Source organism: Staurois parvus, unplaced genomic scaffold (assembly GCF_062004578.1).
Source record: "Staurois parvus isolate SC_StPar_1 unplaced genomic scaffold, SC_StPar_1.0 ptg000122l, whole genome shotgun sequence".
Taxonomy (NCBI): Eukaryota; Metazoa; Chordata; class Amphibia; order Anura; family Ranidae; genus Staurois; species Staurois parvus.
In genome coordinates, this window is record NW_028317918.1 from 245,264 (window position 1) to 261,137 (window position 15,874).

The 15,874-nt window shown below is 43.4% G+C and overlaps 1 protein-coding gene across 1 annotated transcript in view; it reads right to left on the reverse strand.

Moving 5' to 3' along the window:
• The window catches only part of TRPC3 (transient receptor potential cation channel subfamily C member 3), a 326,064-nt gene that overhangs the window by 100,863 nt on the left and 209,327 nt on the right, over positions 1 to 15,874 (reverse strand). The window contains exon 4 of the mRNA XM_089672160.1: positions 15,657 to 15,821. Within this exon, the coding sequence (XP_089528286.1) occupies positions 15,657 to 15,821 (165 nt within the window). The remainder of the gene's footprint in view (positions 1 to 15,656; positions 15,822 to 15,874) is intronic.

The window sequence follows — 15,874 nt, forward strand, 5'->3', positions numbered from 1 at the left end:
TATAGACCACCCTAGAGATAGATGGTCATTGGCTAAGGGTGAGTTCTAGTCCATGTGGGGCGCCTTGTTGAGCACAGTGGAGCACTTTGAGATGATTGATGAACCAAGACACTGCAATTAAGTCGAGCCCAAGCACATGCATTTTATGCTATATATATATATATGCACGTGATTATATTAATAAGTGGTCTGTTTGTTTTTTAGTTTATATGTATTGTGACACGCAACACAATAACAGGACTGCTGCAATAGTTTATTTTGTTTTTGCATACTTATTATTGCACGTACAATAGAGCGTGAGCACTTTTATAAATAGTTCTATAAGATGAAGTCATTGTTGCGGCAATCAGGCAACCATAGCCGCTATGGCTGCCTGAGTACAATAGCTGGTAGTGAAGGTTCATCCATCTACACTGTTTAGCATGGATGGGGGAATCGATTAGTTTAGTGTATGACCAGCCGTGCAGGGCTAGCTCAAAACACTGTTGCCTCTGTTAGTCTTAGGATATTTTGAGTGAAATTTGGTGATGACACTACTGTGTTGTTCACTGTTTGCTGGAGAGGAATCTATACCTGAAGACCTGAAGTGCAAGAATCTCATTACTTTTTATTCCAAGCAATACACATACAGGAAAGGGGTAGATCCATGTTGAAAGAAATAGATTATGTTTTCAAGAAAGACACAGATCATCCATTAACTAAAAGGCAAGTTTTACAAATTGAAAAAGTAAATAACCATGTCAGTACACAATCGATGACTATCTAATGTAAATTAAACTTTCCTGTTTGTTTTTTTTTCAATGAGAATTGTCAATGGGTAAGGCCTAAACATCTCATAGATCAGTCTGTGCATAATGAGGCAAGTTTTTTAATCAATACATGTCAAAAGCAGCATACATTAACATATTTTTTTAATATTCATAAGGATGCGTTGTTTCAGTTTGCACTGCCCTTTGAGCTCACTGAGAAGAATAACATTGTTTTTTTATGTTTAATAAATAGAGCTCACATTAACATTTTTTCACTGTTCTGTCCCCCATGGGACAAAGTACATGTACTTTGTCCTATGTTGCTAGGTGCTTCCCATGCATAGATATGAGTTTGGACTGGGCACCTTCCCATCCTCTCCCAGCGTCTGTCCGACAACATAGCTAGGAAAAAAATTGCTTGTCTCAACTCCAAACACTTTCCCAAGACAAACAGTGGCAGGAGGAATACAGCGTGACAGGAGACTGACATGCCCCCTATCTCTCTGCATTCTTCTTGTCTCAGGAAAGTAAGCTGTCATTATAAAGCAGCTATTTTTATCTTAGCTATCTTGTTGGATGGCCTCAGGGGAAGGGGGTGGCTTATGAAGTACTTAGCAACATGGGACAAAGTACTACATGCAGAACAGAACAGTGGAAAAAAGGTTATATTTTTTCTTTAACCAGCACCTTTAATCTCTATAAACCCTCTTGAGTTCCATGGCTTTTTTGGGGGGTTTTGGACATTGTCTTACAATTGCTGCTTTGTTGCAATTGCTTTACTTTCTTTTGATACCATACTTTAGCCACTTGAGCTCCTGAGGATTTACCCCCCTTAATGACCAGGCCTCTTTTTGCTACTCGGCGCTGCACTAATTCAGCTGATAATTGTGCGGTCATGCAATGCTGCACCTAAACGAAATTTACGGCCTTTTTTTCACACAAATAGAGCTTTCTTTCGGTGGTATTTGATCACCTGTGCGCTTTTTATTTTTCACGCTATAAACAAAAAAAGACCAAATATTTTGAAGAAAAATGATATTTTTTACTTTCAGCTATAAAAAATATATAGTAAACTCAAAGTTAGTTATAAATTTAGGCCAAAATGTATTCTGCTACATGTTTTTGGTAAAAAAAATCCCAATAAGTGTACATTGATTGCTTTGTGTGAAAGTTATAGCATCTACAAACTATGGTATAGATACTGCAATTTACGCCATTTTTTTGCTATACAGCGCTGCGCTAGTTTAACGGACAATTGCGCAGTCATGCAATACGGTACATAAATGAAATTTATTTCCTTTTTTTAACACAAACAGAGCATTCTTTTGGTGGTATTTGATCACCTGTACACTTTTTATTTTTGGCGCTATAACCAGAAAAAGTTTTGAAGAAAAAATTTTTTTTTGAAAAAAACAATATTTTCTCATTTTGGTCATAAAAAATATCTAAAAAAACTAAACTTTCATCATAAATTTAGGCCAAAATGTATTCTGCTACATGTTTTTGGTTAAAAAGATCCCAATAAGTGTATATTGATTGCTTTTTGTGAAAGTTATAGCGTCTACAAACTATGGTATAGATAATGGAATTTACATAGCTTTTACTTTCCGACTGCCCATCACATTTCTTGAGGTGCTAAAATACCAGGATAGTACAAACACCCCCAAATGACCCCTTTTCGGAAATATGACACACTAAGCTATCTGCTGAGAGGCATATTGAGTCCATGGAAGATTTATTTTTTTCCACAAGTTTCTGGAAAATTACAAAAACTTTTTTTTTACATGAAGTTGTCATTTAAATGATTTATTTCTCGCACAAGCCATGTGGAATTACACCCCAAAATACATTCTGCTACTTCTACTGAGTATGGGGATACCACATGTGTGAGACTTTTTGGGAGCCTAGCCACATACAGGAGCCTGAAATCCAATGACCACTTTAAAAGCCTGAAGGTGCTTAACTTCCTCATTACACTTCCTCACTACCTATCACAGTTTCGAAGGCCCTGACATGCCAGGATAGCCCCAAACCCCCCCCAAAATGACCCCTTTCTGGAAAGTAGACACCCCCAAGGAATTTAAAAAGAGGCATGGTGAGTATTTTGCAGATCTCATTTTTTCTCACAAGGTTTTGAAATATAAAAAAAATAGAAAAAATATGTTTTTGTTTTTTTTCTTCATTTTCCAAAAACTTGTGGCAACAAATGAGATCTGCAAAATACTTACCATGCTTTTTATCAAATTCCTTGGGGCGTCTACTTTCCAAAACGTGGTAATTTGGGGGGGTTAGGTGCTATCCTGGCATTTCAGTGCCTCCGAAACTGTGATAGGTAGTCTGGAAATGTAATGAGGAAATAAAGCCCTTTAAAAGCCTGAAGGTGCTTATTGGATTTTGGGGTCCTGTACTTGGCTAGACTGCCAAAAAGTCTCTCACATGTGGTACCCCCATACTTGGGAGAAGTAGCAAAATGTATTTTGGGGAGTAATTCCACATATACCCATGGCATGTGTGAGCAGTAAATCATTTAAGTGACAATTTGGCGTAAAAAAAAAATATTTTTTTTTTGTCATTTTCCAGAAACTTGTGGTAAAAAAATAAATTCTTCTATTGATTCAACATGCCTCTCAGCTAATAGTTTGGGGTGACTACTTTCCAAAAAGTGGTCGTTTTGGGGTGTGGGGGCGTTTTATGCCCAGCATTAGAAGTTTATGCCACACATCACTCACTCTTGTAACCACCTGAAGACCAAGCCTTTTTGTTCACATGAAAAAAATCAGTATTTTTTGCTAGGAAATTAATTTAAACCCCCAAACATTACATATTTTTTTAAAGCAGACACCCTAGTGAATAAAATGGTGGGTACTACAATTTTTTATGGCACATAGTACTCGCGTAGCGATTTTTCAAATGCAAATTTAAAAAAAAAAATACACTTTTTTTTACTTTTAATGCACAAAAACACAATATATTGGCCAATTGTTTGGTAAAGTATAAAAGATAATGGTATGCCCAGGAAATAGATACCAAACGTGACATGCTTTAAAACTGCGCATGCCCCGTACAATGGCGACAAACTGCAAACATTTTTAATATCCAGCGGCACTGGATATTAAAAGCCTTTAAAAGCTACCATTTTAGATTTACAGAGGAATTACTGTTAGAATTACTGCCCTTGTTCTGACGTTCATGGCAATACCTCACATGCATGGTGCAACCGCTGTTTACATAACGGCACAGGGTCAAGGCTTGTGCACACAGGTGTGCGCGCATGGGAGGGACAATTTTTTTTTTTTTTAGTTTTTTAGTTATTTTGTTTTTTTTTTTATTATTTTTACATTGTACCTTTCATTTTTTTTTTATCACTTTTAATGCTATCACAGTGAATACAAATAACCCCTATAACTTCAATGGGCATTGTCATATATTCTTTTTTGAGAAATATGGGGTCTATCAGACTCTAGATATCTCCTCTGCCTTTACATTATCTAATCAAATCAAAATCGGTGTGATCAGATGCTTTCCCAATTTACAAATGGAGCTGTTTATATCCTGCGAAACTGAAGTGATGAAATGCTTGTAGCTTCCGAATTCTTACACTATAGAGATGGTTGGCACTATTCTGGTCTCCAATCAGCTCTATGGTCAGCTGGCAGAAACACCGGCTGCATTCTCAGGTTCCCCTGATGGCACGGGACTGCCCGAGAAGGCCGTGGAAGGCAGCGGGGGAGGGGGGACATCATCTCCCACTGCTTGTAAAAGCAATCTTGCAGCTAATTAGCCACTAGGATTGCTTTTACATGAAAGCCGAAAAACGATACCAGGATGATGCCTGCAGCTGTAGGCATCATCCTGGTATAACCATTCAAATCCAGTGATGTACCAGTACATCACTGGTCCTTGTTGGTTATATATGTTCTTTTGTTTTTGTATGCAGCCTGTGGAATGAATGAAAAAATTAGAAGAAATCTCTGCCAGAAAAAGTGTGTGGTATGCCCACCATTAGAATATACCGCCCTGCATCCACCCACTTCTAATGGTGGGCACACATTAGGCCACACTTTCCCACAAGTGCCAGTTCCAAGATTGAATAAATGTCTAAATAGTGGCACGCTTGAATAAAAATTGTCCACGTATAAGTGGTACCCCATATGGAGAAATGATGACACCAAGTCCCAAACTATCTTGCCACTGCTCCCGATGTAGTCTGGGCATCCAGGGTGCTCCACGTGACTATCTTTTCCCTTGTAAATCCAAAACTTATAAGTATAGCCTGTTGTCCTCTCACAGGTCTTCTACATCTTGACCCCATATCTGGCACGCTTGCAGGGGAGAAATTGTTTGAATGCAAGACGGCCAGAAAAATTAATGAGGGACTCCTCAACGCAGATGTTTTGCTGAGGAGTATAGACATCTGCAAATTTTAGGTTAAGGTGATTTGCGAGGGGCTGAATTTTGTGGAGCCGATCAAATTCAGGGTCAGCCTGAGGATGACAGAGTGTATTGTCGTTGAAATGCATAAAACACATTATACTCTCATATCTATGCCTGGCCATGGCAGCAGAGAACACGGGCATATGATGAATCGGTAAAAAAACAAAACCTCAGCGCTCAGGACTTCCTATTTACCATACAAAACCCCGTGAGATGCAGCTGTGCACAGGTACAAAGGACCAAAAACTTTTAACAATGAAAACCAGCGCAAACCCACATGATCAATTACATTACTCAGTGTAAAAAAACATAAATGTGCTAATAAAATTATATATAATAAATTATATATAAATTATGTTGATACAAAAATATATATATAAAATTATGAGTCCAGTGAAAAAACAAAGTGACAAAAAATCAAAGTGACAAAAAATCAGAAAAATCCCAGAAAATATATATATATATATATAATTAAAGTCCCGTGACAAAATTAATCAAATTAATTTATAATATATTTTCCATTTGATTCTTCCGTGTTACGGATCCCTTCACCATCCACCAGTGCAGAAATCAACATTAACCGCACTCACCAGATAATGGTGAGTCACACGCCTTTCAGGATTGTTAAGGGCTCCTGGACCCCCTTTACTTTCTCTGAGACCTCCAAGTGCTGTTTCCTCTCATGTCTAGGTACCTCTTCTGCTTACTCCTCTCACCGAATCCCCCAAAGGAAAATCAGGAAGAAGAAAAGACCATAGCGTGATACCGCAGTAACTTCTCCTTAAATTAATCTCTCCAGACCACTCACATTCTTTTGCGGGATATAGCCCGCTTTTTATTCAAAACAACAGCGATTCTCTTCAAAATTGATCCACTTTTCATGTACACCGATTATATAAGGATTATATAAGGACCCCACAGTTAAGTGTGCAGCAGGATGGCAGACCTCAGCTACAGACTCTTCTCCTTAGACTAAGATGGCCCCTTGGAACGCACCGCTCGGCGTGCGCTCCACTCACCGGAATTGACGTCAGACGACGGACCAGGCAACCGGAAGTGCGTCAACGCGTTTCGCCCCACCCACAGGGCGTTATCAAGACCCCACCCACAGGTCTTGATAACGTCCTGTGGGTGGGGCGAAACGCGTTGACGCACTTCCGGTTGCCTGGTCCGTCGTCTGACGTCAATTCCGGTGAGTGGAGCGCACGCCGAGCGGTGCGTTCCAAGGGGCCATCTTAGTCTAAGGAGAAGAGTCTGTAGCTGAGGTCTGCCATCCTGCTGCACACTTAACTGTGGGGTCCTTATATAATCCTTATATAATCGGTGTACATGAAAAGTGGATCAATTTTGAAGAGAATCGCTGTTGTTTTGAATAAAAAGCGGGCTATATCCCGCAAAAGAATGTGAGTGGTCTGGAGAGATTAATTTAAGGAGAAGTTACTGCGGTATCACGCTATGGTCTTTTCTTCTTCCTGATTTTCCTTTGGGGGATTCGGTGAGAGGAGTAAGCAGAAGAGGTACCTAGACATGAGAGGAAACAGCACTTGGAGGTCTCAGAGAAAGTAAAGGGGGTCCAGGAGCCCTTAACAATCCTGAAAGGCGTGTGACTCACCATTATCTGGTGAGTGCGGTTAATGTTGATTTCTGCACTGGTGGATGGTGAAGGGATCCGTAACACGGAAGAATCAAATGGAAAATATATTATAAATTAATTTGATTAATTTTGTCACGGGACTTTAATTATATATATATATATATATTTTCTGGGATTTTTCTGATTTTTTGTCACTTTGATTTTTTGTCACTTTGTTTTTTCACTGGACTCATAATTTTATATATATATTTTTGTATCAACATAATTTATATATAATTTATTATATATAATTTTATTAGCACATTTATGTTTTTTTACACTGAGTAATGTAATTGATCATGTGGGTTTGCGCTGGTTTTCATATGATGAATCGGGTCTGCGGACCAATACAACCGCAATTCATTTCTTTTAGTAATGCCCATGTTGAGGGTTAGGCCCAAAAAAATTGTAAATTTGAAAACCGTAATGGGTTTCCATGCGACTGGTCTGGCAAGGTTTGAATTTGGTTGGCGGCGATAAATTGTTGTGCATATAAATTGCTTTGATCCACAATCAACGCATACGGATATTCCGTGAAAAACAGCTCCAAAAATCAAGGAGGTATGTGAAAGACCAGGATGTACTAGACCGTTGGTACTCGCCAGTTTACCAAAAGGTATTGTGGCACTAGTACTGGCACTCTGCTGCATATGAGAGTCATCAAAATTTATCGGCAAGTGCTAACAGAGATCAGGCCTGATTCTGCCAACACTGCGGTTTTGTGTGCAATGTAGGGGCAAAATGCAGGTGCTGGCAGATGCCGGGGCTGATCCCGCTAACGCTGCAATTTTGGGGACGCTATACTAATGTGAACGCTGGTATAGTGCTGACCTGATCAGAGATACTGACCAGTTCAGACGCTATACTAGCAATGGAGGATTATTGTACATGAGCGTGTTCCTGGCAATCAAGGGGTTAAATGTGATGACTGGTGTACTGACGAGCAATCTGACGCTATCTGGGAGGGGTGTGAAAACCACTGGAGCACGAATCACGTATATATTTATATATATATATATGTGATTTTGCGTACCCATGCCGCCCTGTAGCAGTATTTCTGCTGTAGGGTGGTCAGGAAGCGGTTACAGAAGAGATTTGTGTTACGGTGCTGCGTTACTTTAACTGACAATTGCGCTGTCATGCAACACTGCACCCAAATTAAATTTACATCCTTCTTTTCCCACAAATTGAGCTTTCTTTCGGTGGTATTTGATCGCCTGTGCATTTTAAATTTTTTGCACTATAAAAAAAAAGGCTGACAATTTTGAGAAAAAAAAACAATATTTTGGACTTTTTGCTATAAAACATGTCCAGTAAAAAAATTAAAAAATCAAATTTTGTCACAAATTATGTCCAAAATGCATTCTGCGACATGTCTTTGCTAAAAAAAATCCCAATACGTGTAAATTAATTGGTTTACATGAAAGTTATAGTGTTTACAAATGGCGGGAAAGATACTGGGATTTTAATTTTTTTTTTATACTAATAATGGCGGCGATCAGCGACATATGGCAGCGATCAGCGACTTATGGCGGCGATCAGCAACTTATGGCAGGACTGCGGCGGACATTTTGACACTGGGGGGGGAACTGACGGGGTCACTGCCATCCCCAGTGACACCAATACAGTGATTAGTGAAAAAAAAACCCCACTGACACTGTACTAATGGCACTGGGGAGGAAGGGGTTAACTTTATTATTCAGTGAGAGGGTTAACTGTGTGAGGGGAGTGTTTTACTAGGGGGCGGGGTGTGTGCTGGACAGGAACAGGCTGATCTGGAGAGATAAACTCTTCTCTCCGGTTCAGCTTGTCAGGAGCTGACAGGCAACTGACAGAGAGCAGAACTGTGTGTACACAATGCAGCCCTGATCTCTGTCAGCGATTGCCGCTAATTGCCGGGGGGGGGAGAGAGCAGGGATTTGAAAGTGGAGAAGAGCCGGTGAGGACAGGTGGAGAGGGTGTTGATAAGGGCTACGAAATAGGCTTGCTTGGCGGTGTGGAGGGAGGTGGTGTAGGTGAGGAAGGCGGCTTTGTAGAGGGAGCACGCACGAGGGGATCTGGTTTTGCGCCATAATCGCTCCAGCGTGCGACTGCATCGTTTGAGACATTTTGTGTGGTCGTTCTGCCAGGGTTGAAGCGGTCGGGGTCTGATGTTACGCGTGGTTAGGGGTGCCAGGGCAGCTGACAGTGAGTCGTTGTACGCAGTAGTGACCAGGTCAGGGCATGACAGAGGAAGGATACTGTCTTACAGACGGTCAGCTGCCGGGTGGAGATGGGCCGGGTTCAAGTTGTGGAGGTTACGGCTGGTGATGGTTTGACGCTTTGGGGGGGGAGTTAGGGGAGGGGGAGATGGAAAATGTGAGACGGTGGTGGTCAGAGAGGGGGAAGGGGGTGTTAGTGAAGTCGTGGGGGGTGCAGAGGTGGGAGAAAACAAGGTCCAGGGTGTTTCCATTGGTGTGGTTGGAGGACTGTGTGTGCTGTGTGCACACGAAGGAGGAGGAGTTGGGAAGTAGCCGGGTTGTTGGCGTTGATGGGGATGTTGTAGTCCCCGAGGATGAAGGTCGGTAGCTCGGAGGAGGGGAAGAAGGGAAGCCAGGCGGCAAAGTCGTCTAGGAAGAGGGATGCGGATCCAGGAGGCCGATAGATTACCGCAATCCTCAGGGGGGAGGGAGAGAAGAGCCGGATGCAGTGGGCTTCGAAGGAGAAGAAGGATAGGGAGGGGGGGTTAGGGAGCACCTGGAAGGTGCTCAGCGGTGGCAGGAACATACCGACCCCACCGCCTCTGCGACCACTCGGTCTGGGTGAGTGGGTCCAGACGAGGCCTCCATAGGTGAGTGCTGCAGGGGAGGTGGAGTCAGTGGCTTGGATACAGGTTTTGGTGACCGAAAGGAGGTTGAAGGAGTGGGAGACAAAGAGGTCATGGATGGCGGTGAGCTTGTTGCAAACCGAACAGGTGTTTAGGAGTGCAACCAAGAGAGGAGGGGTGGATGCGGGAAGGAGGGGGACAGGTATAAGGTTGAGGGGGTTGCGGCAGCTGGCGGGAGCAGGGGGGTGCCGAGAGGGGGAGTGGGGAGGTGGGGGGCCAGGGTTCGGGGAGATGTCCCCGGCGGTTAGGAGAAGGAGAAGGGTGAGGAAGGTGGCATGGGAACGGGATGTGCAGGAGTGTGTGGGTCTATTGGCGGTGGCGTGTGGGTCGGCGGAGGAGTGGAGTATCAGGAGGAGGTGGTGAGAGCCATAGTGGGGAGAAGGAAGAAGTGAAGGTGCAATGTAGAGCTGTTTTGGGGAGTAGTGGGGTAGAGGGAGGCGAGTTTGGGAATGGAGGAGAGGAGGAGGAGGAGTGCAGGTGGCATGTTAGGGTGAGCGGAGTGCTGGTTGGGTCGGGGAGGAGGGAGGTTTCAGTCAGGATGTGAGGATGCGGAGAGTCTGTCATCTGTGTCCATCTGTAGGAGGGGAGTGAGAGTGGTGGGCGGCTGGGTCCGCAGCTGGCTGGTTGCAGTCTGTGGGTGCTGTAGGCCGGTGTCCGTGGGTGTTGTGGCACGGCGTCGGTGGGTACAGTGGTTAGGCGACTGGACGAGCCGTAGGGCGCGGTGTTTGGAGGTGTTGTAGGCCCGGCGTCAGGAGGTGCTGGATGCCCGGCTTTGGGAGGTGTTGAGGGCTCGGTGTCGGGAGGTGCTGAGGGCCCGGTGTCGGGAGGTGTTGAGGGCCCGGCGTCGGGGAGTATTGAAGGCCCGGCGTCAGAAGGTGCTGAAGGCCCGGCGTCAGAAGGTGCTGAAGGCCCGGCGTCAGAAGGTGCTGAAGCCCGGCGTCAGGAGGTGCTGAGGGCCTGGCGGCAGGAGGTGATGAAGGCCCGGCGGCAGGAGGTGGTGTAGGCCGACGTCTGGAGGTGGTGTGGGCCGATGTCCGGAGGTGGAATGGGCTAGGCGTTGGTGGGCGCAGTAGGGCCCGGCATCAGTGGGTGTTGTGGGCCAGTGCGTGTGGATGCTGGGTGTTGTATGGCTCGGCGTCAGGGGGTGCTGGAGGCCTCGTGGCAGGCTCGCCTCCGCCGGATAGAGCGGGGCTCAGGGCTGTGCGGTGGCAGGGGCACGGCTGAGTGGAACACGGTGGGGAGCAGGGAAGCAGATGTGGTAGCAGTGGCTTACCCACTCGGGGCCGATGGCGACTTACCCTCTCTGTGCCGGTGGGGGTGGTTGCTGCTTCCCTTCTATCTGCGGCGGCTGTAGGTAGGGGAGATGGTGGTGGTTCCCCTCTCATTGGCGCAGGTGGCGGCATCCTGGTTCAGGCGTTGGGGGGTAGGGAGGCTTAGGCCGCAGGGGACAGGGCGTCCAGTACCCCTCCTGGGCGAGGCAGGACCTCCGGAGCAGCTGGTGAGGGTACCAACGGGGCGGGTTGGTGGTGGCGTCCCCTCTGGAGCATCCCTTCTGGTGCAGGGCGTCTCGGTCGGCCGAGTTCCTCCGCGGTTCACTGCGGCCAGCAGGAAAGGCTGCGGCTTCAGGGGCTGTGGTAGGCCGCAAGTCACTGGGGCTCTGCCAGAGGGACAGAGCACCCAGCACCCCTTCTGGGTGTTGGGGGGACCTTCGGGTGATGCTCCGGAGCTCAGAGCGGGGCGTCTTGGCCGGCGACGGTCCTCCGCGGTTCGCGGTCCTCCATGGTACGCTGCGGCCGGTAGGAAAGGCCGCTGTTTCAGGGGTCGTGGTAGACCGCGAGTCGCCGGAGCTTCTGGGTGTTGGGAGGATCTCCGGGGGACCCTTCTACTGCTCGGATGGCGGCAGATTCGACGGGGGCGCCGGAGCTGGCGGTTATGCGGCCGCTCCGGATGCCATCTTGACACATACTTTGCAGAGGTCATCTTTACACCTTCGGGGCCCCTAAAGGGGCTGACCAGCTCTGTTCCCATGATTCCGGCCCAAAACATGACTCCATGTTTAATTCAATAATAATGTTAATCTTAATGTTATCTTAACCTCCCTAGCAGTATGATTATTTTCGATTTTTGGTGCTGAAAGGGGTACCATTTTTTTGCATGGAAATATGTAGTTTTTTATTGTAGGCTGTAATATTTAGGAATAACTCACTGAAATCTGTCTGAACAAGAGTCTATTAAACATCCCAGGTATGATAAAATTTGAAACACAAAATCATAAATTATAATTTAATAAATAATCATAAAAAATAATAATATAATAATAATACATTTAATTCAATAATATAATCAAACCAAAAACACTGAAATTTGAAATATAGCGCCAAGTTCGCACATCGCTGAGCAAAGTCGCAAAATTGTATTCAGTGTCTGATGACGAATTTCTCCACGAATCATTATCACTCAATTCTGCAAGTAATTCTGATTTACTATCGCTGTTCTCTAGCTGATCTAAACCCGCTTTTGACCTAAAGGGACACTTTTTGGACGCCATGGACTTTTCTAAGTTTCCATTCAGAAAGAACATTCAAAATGCAGACAGGGGACAGGACAGAGCACTAGGGACAAAATGTATGTGAAATGGGTTGAAACAGCAATGTTTTACTATGAAAAATCGTTTTGAAAAAAATGACATTTTTTTTAAATTTTCAAATTTCCCACCGCCGGCGGCGCCCGTACGTCCCGACGTCACAGGGACCGGAACACAGGAGCCGGATGCCGGCATCAGCCAGAGGAGATGGCCGGGGATGCTGCAGGGGACACATCGCGGGAGCGAAGGACAAGGTAAGTGCTGCAGGGACTCCCTATGGTAAGCCCAAGTGTAGCTCGGGGTTACCGCTTTTGGTATAGACATTTTACCCCGAGCTACACTCGGGAATACCGTTAGGGAGGTTAAGTTGCACTACTGAAATAAATTAACTTTTGCACGATATTCTAATTTTTTGAGTTTCACCTGTAGGGAGTGTATTCTAGCTGTCAAAGACTAAAAACTGGCATATAATCTTCTTACACCAAACTGCATTTACAATGGTCCAGAAGTGGTAGACCGCCAAAGACTACCCAAAAAATATTATTTAGAAAATGATCCTCCTCAAGGTTTTTGGCAAGAGGTATAACTTGAACTTTCAACCACATTTTTTTAAGTGCACATGGCATCAAAAGTAGAAAAAATACACATACAAACTTTTCAACAAAAATGGAAATTCAGTGACAGATTTTTCAAGCACAGTGAAGGCATGGTATAACGGAAAATTGACAGATACTTACCGTAATTTTCCTTTCCTGACGAACTCCATGTCAGCACAGCTGGGTATGGGCCCGCCCCGTAGCATGGAACCATCAGGAAAATATGTTCCTCTCCCGTGCACCAAGATATTATATATGTATGTCTTAGTAACTTGATAACATGGCAAAGCTCAGAATCAAGGGAGCATATACTGACTGCTAATAGCTGCAAACTGCCTGTCCGTTTTTTGGCATGGTATTGCATTTACTGTGGCTCAGAAATGGTGGAGCTCTAGTTCAGTGATGTTTCAGTGTTGCGCATTTTATCTCTTAGCTTTTGAAGTATTATGCATTTCTCTTTTCAGGACAAATAGGGCTTTAATTCAGTAACAAATTTGTGTATATATATTCCTGTAATTTTTACCATTGTGACATTTGTGTAATTTGTGCAAACTCATAAAGTTACCCCAAAATATAATCAATAAACTTTTCTAATTAATGTTATACCTCATTAGTGTGACTTTTATATAACATAGTGGCATGGTAAGGCTCAAAGTGAATGTAAATTACTTAAGTCCCAGAGCATTTTTATGTTTTGGTGATGTCTACCATAAAGTATTAGAATAGGGCTTTAATTAGGTAGCAACTGTGGATGCATATATTTTTATTGCCATTGGTTATTGAGAATAAATGGTAAAAATTTTTTAAAAAGAGCATTTTTTGGTATTTTTTTCCCCCAATATTTACAGAATTTGCACACCCTCCTAAATGTATCCTAAAATATATCAACAAAGTCTGCTCAGTAAAAGGATATCACATATGTGTGCCTTTTATGTAATGTAACGGAACAGTAAAGCTCAAATGAATGTATGCTGTTTATTTTAGTTTTGCTCCTCTTTCGACACATGAATTATCGGTGTAACATTAACCTCCCTAACGGTATTCCCGAGTGTAGCTCAGGGAAAAATGTCTGTACCAAAAGCGGTAACCCCGAGCTACACTCGGGCTTACCATGCGGCGCTGCATAGGGAGTCCCTGCAGCACTTACCTTGTCCTTCGCTCCCGCGATGTGTCCCCTGCAGCGTCCCCGGCCATCTCCTCCGGCTGATGCTGGCATCCGGCTCCTGTGTACCGGTCCCTGTGACGTCGAGATGTATGGGCGCCGCCGCCGGCGGCAGGAAATTTGAAAATTTAAAAAAAATGTCATTTTTTTCAAAACGATTTTACATAGTAAAACATTGCTGTTTCAACCCATTTCACATACATTTTGTCCCTAGTGCTCTGTCCTGTCCCCTGTCTGCATTTGGAATGTTCTTTCTGCCTGGAAACTTAGAAAAGTCCATGGCGTCCAAAAAGTGTCCCTTTAGGTCAAAAGCGGTTTTAGACCAGCTAGAGAACAGCGATAGTAAATCAGAACCACTTGCAGAATTGAGTGATAATGATTCGTGGAGAAATTCGTCATCCGACACTGAAAACAATTTTGCGACTTTGCTCAGCGATGTGCGAACTTGGCGCTATATTTCAAATTTCAGTGTTTTTGGTTTGATTATATTATTGAATTAAATGTATTATTATTATATTATTATTTTTTATGATTATTTATTAAATTATAATTTATGATTTTGTGTTTCAAATTTTATCATACCCGGGATGTTTAATAGATTCTTGTTCAGACAGATTTCAGTGAGTTATTCCTAAATATTACAGCCTACAATAAAAAACGACATATTCCCATGCAAAAAAATGGTACCGCTTTCAGCACCAAAAATCGAAAATAATCATACTGCTAGGGAGGTTAAGATAACATTAAGTTGTGTTGATGAGGGTACAAAATAGCATGAGGGCAACTTTCTTACAGGTCTCCAATCGCTAAAGATTCGAATGTGTGAGCATTTTTATCCTTGCAGTGAACACAAATGTCATCCAGATCATCCGAATTGATTGTTATACCTTAGGGATTATTCTGAGGAGGAAATATTTTTAATTGGCCTCATGCAGATACTAAACTCCATTCACTAAGCTCCTCGGCTAATTCCCTTCAAGAGTGCAACTTTCCTTGCAAAGTGAACAGCCTGTATGCCTTTAGTAATTCAACCATTTTGAATTCCAAACCAAGAGAGATGTTTACATGAAATGCATGTATAATCTTATGGAAAAAATGTTGAATTAAATGGACCAGTAAGCTGGTCTATGCTGCAAAATATATCACATGAGTATCATATATTCACCTCCATATCCGAAATATACCAGGGATGTCAGCCTCAGCAGCTCAAGATCCTGTACAGTTCCAAAGTATAAAACTCAGAGGGAGAGATGGAGTCTGATAACAATCCTTCACAATACTATAGCTAGTCAAAGATGAGTGATCTGGGACATCCAAACAAACCCAGCAGAACGCCATTTCAGCCAAGACCTTAGTCTTAGCTATGACTATGTCTTCACTGAAATGTTAGAAAATAAATTGAATACTAACATGATATGATATAATAAATTGATAGTTACATCAAGTAGTAGAACTGCAATTTATTTATTCAAATACATAAACCATGGAGCACATGGGACCAATTCATTGCACTTCAGTGCCAGCATCAAAGCATCCTACTGTAAAAATTCAGTCCTGCAAATAGATATTTACCAGAAAGTTCCTAGGTGTGAATAAGAATACTTTATCAATATAGTATTTTGATTTAATTACCCGGCTGCATGGTGCAATCCAGTAACCGACAGCAAGAAATGGGAGTCCCAGAGCAACAACCAGGACAACCAAACATTTGATAGCGATTGGCTGTTCTCGTAATCCTGAGAGATTTTCATACCAAATGGTTAGTAGTTGCTGTTGACAATTGGGATGTGCCACAAACTGCAAACAAACAGAATAAAAATGGTCAATTGCATGAAGAGGATGGTCACTTT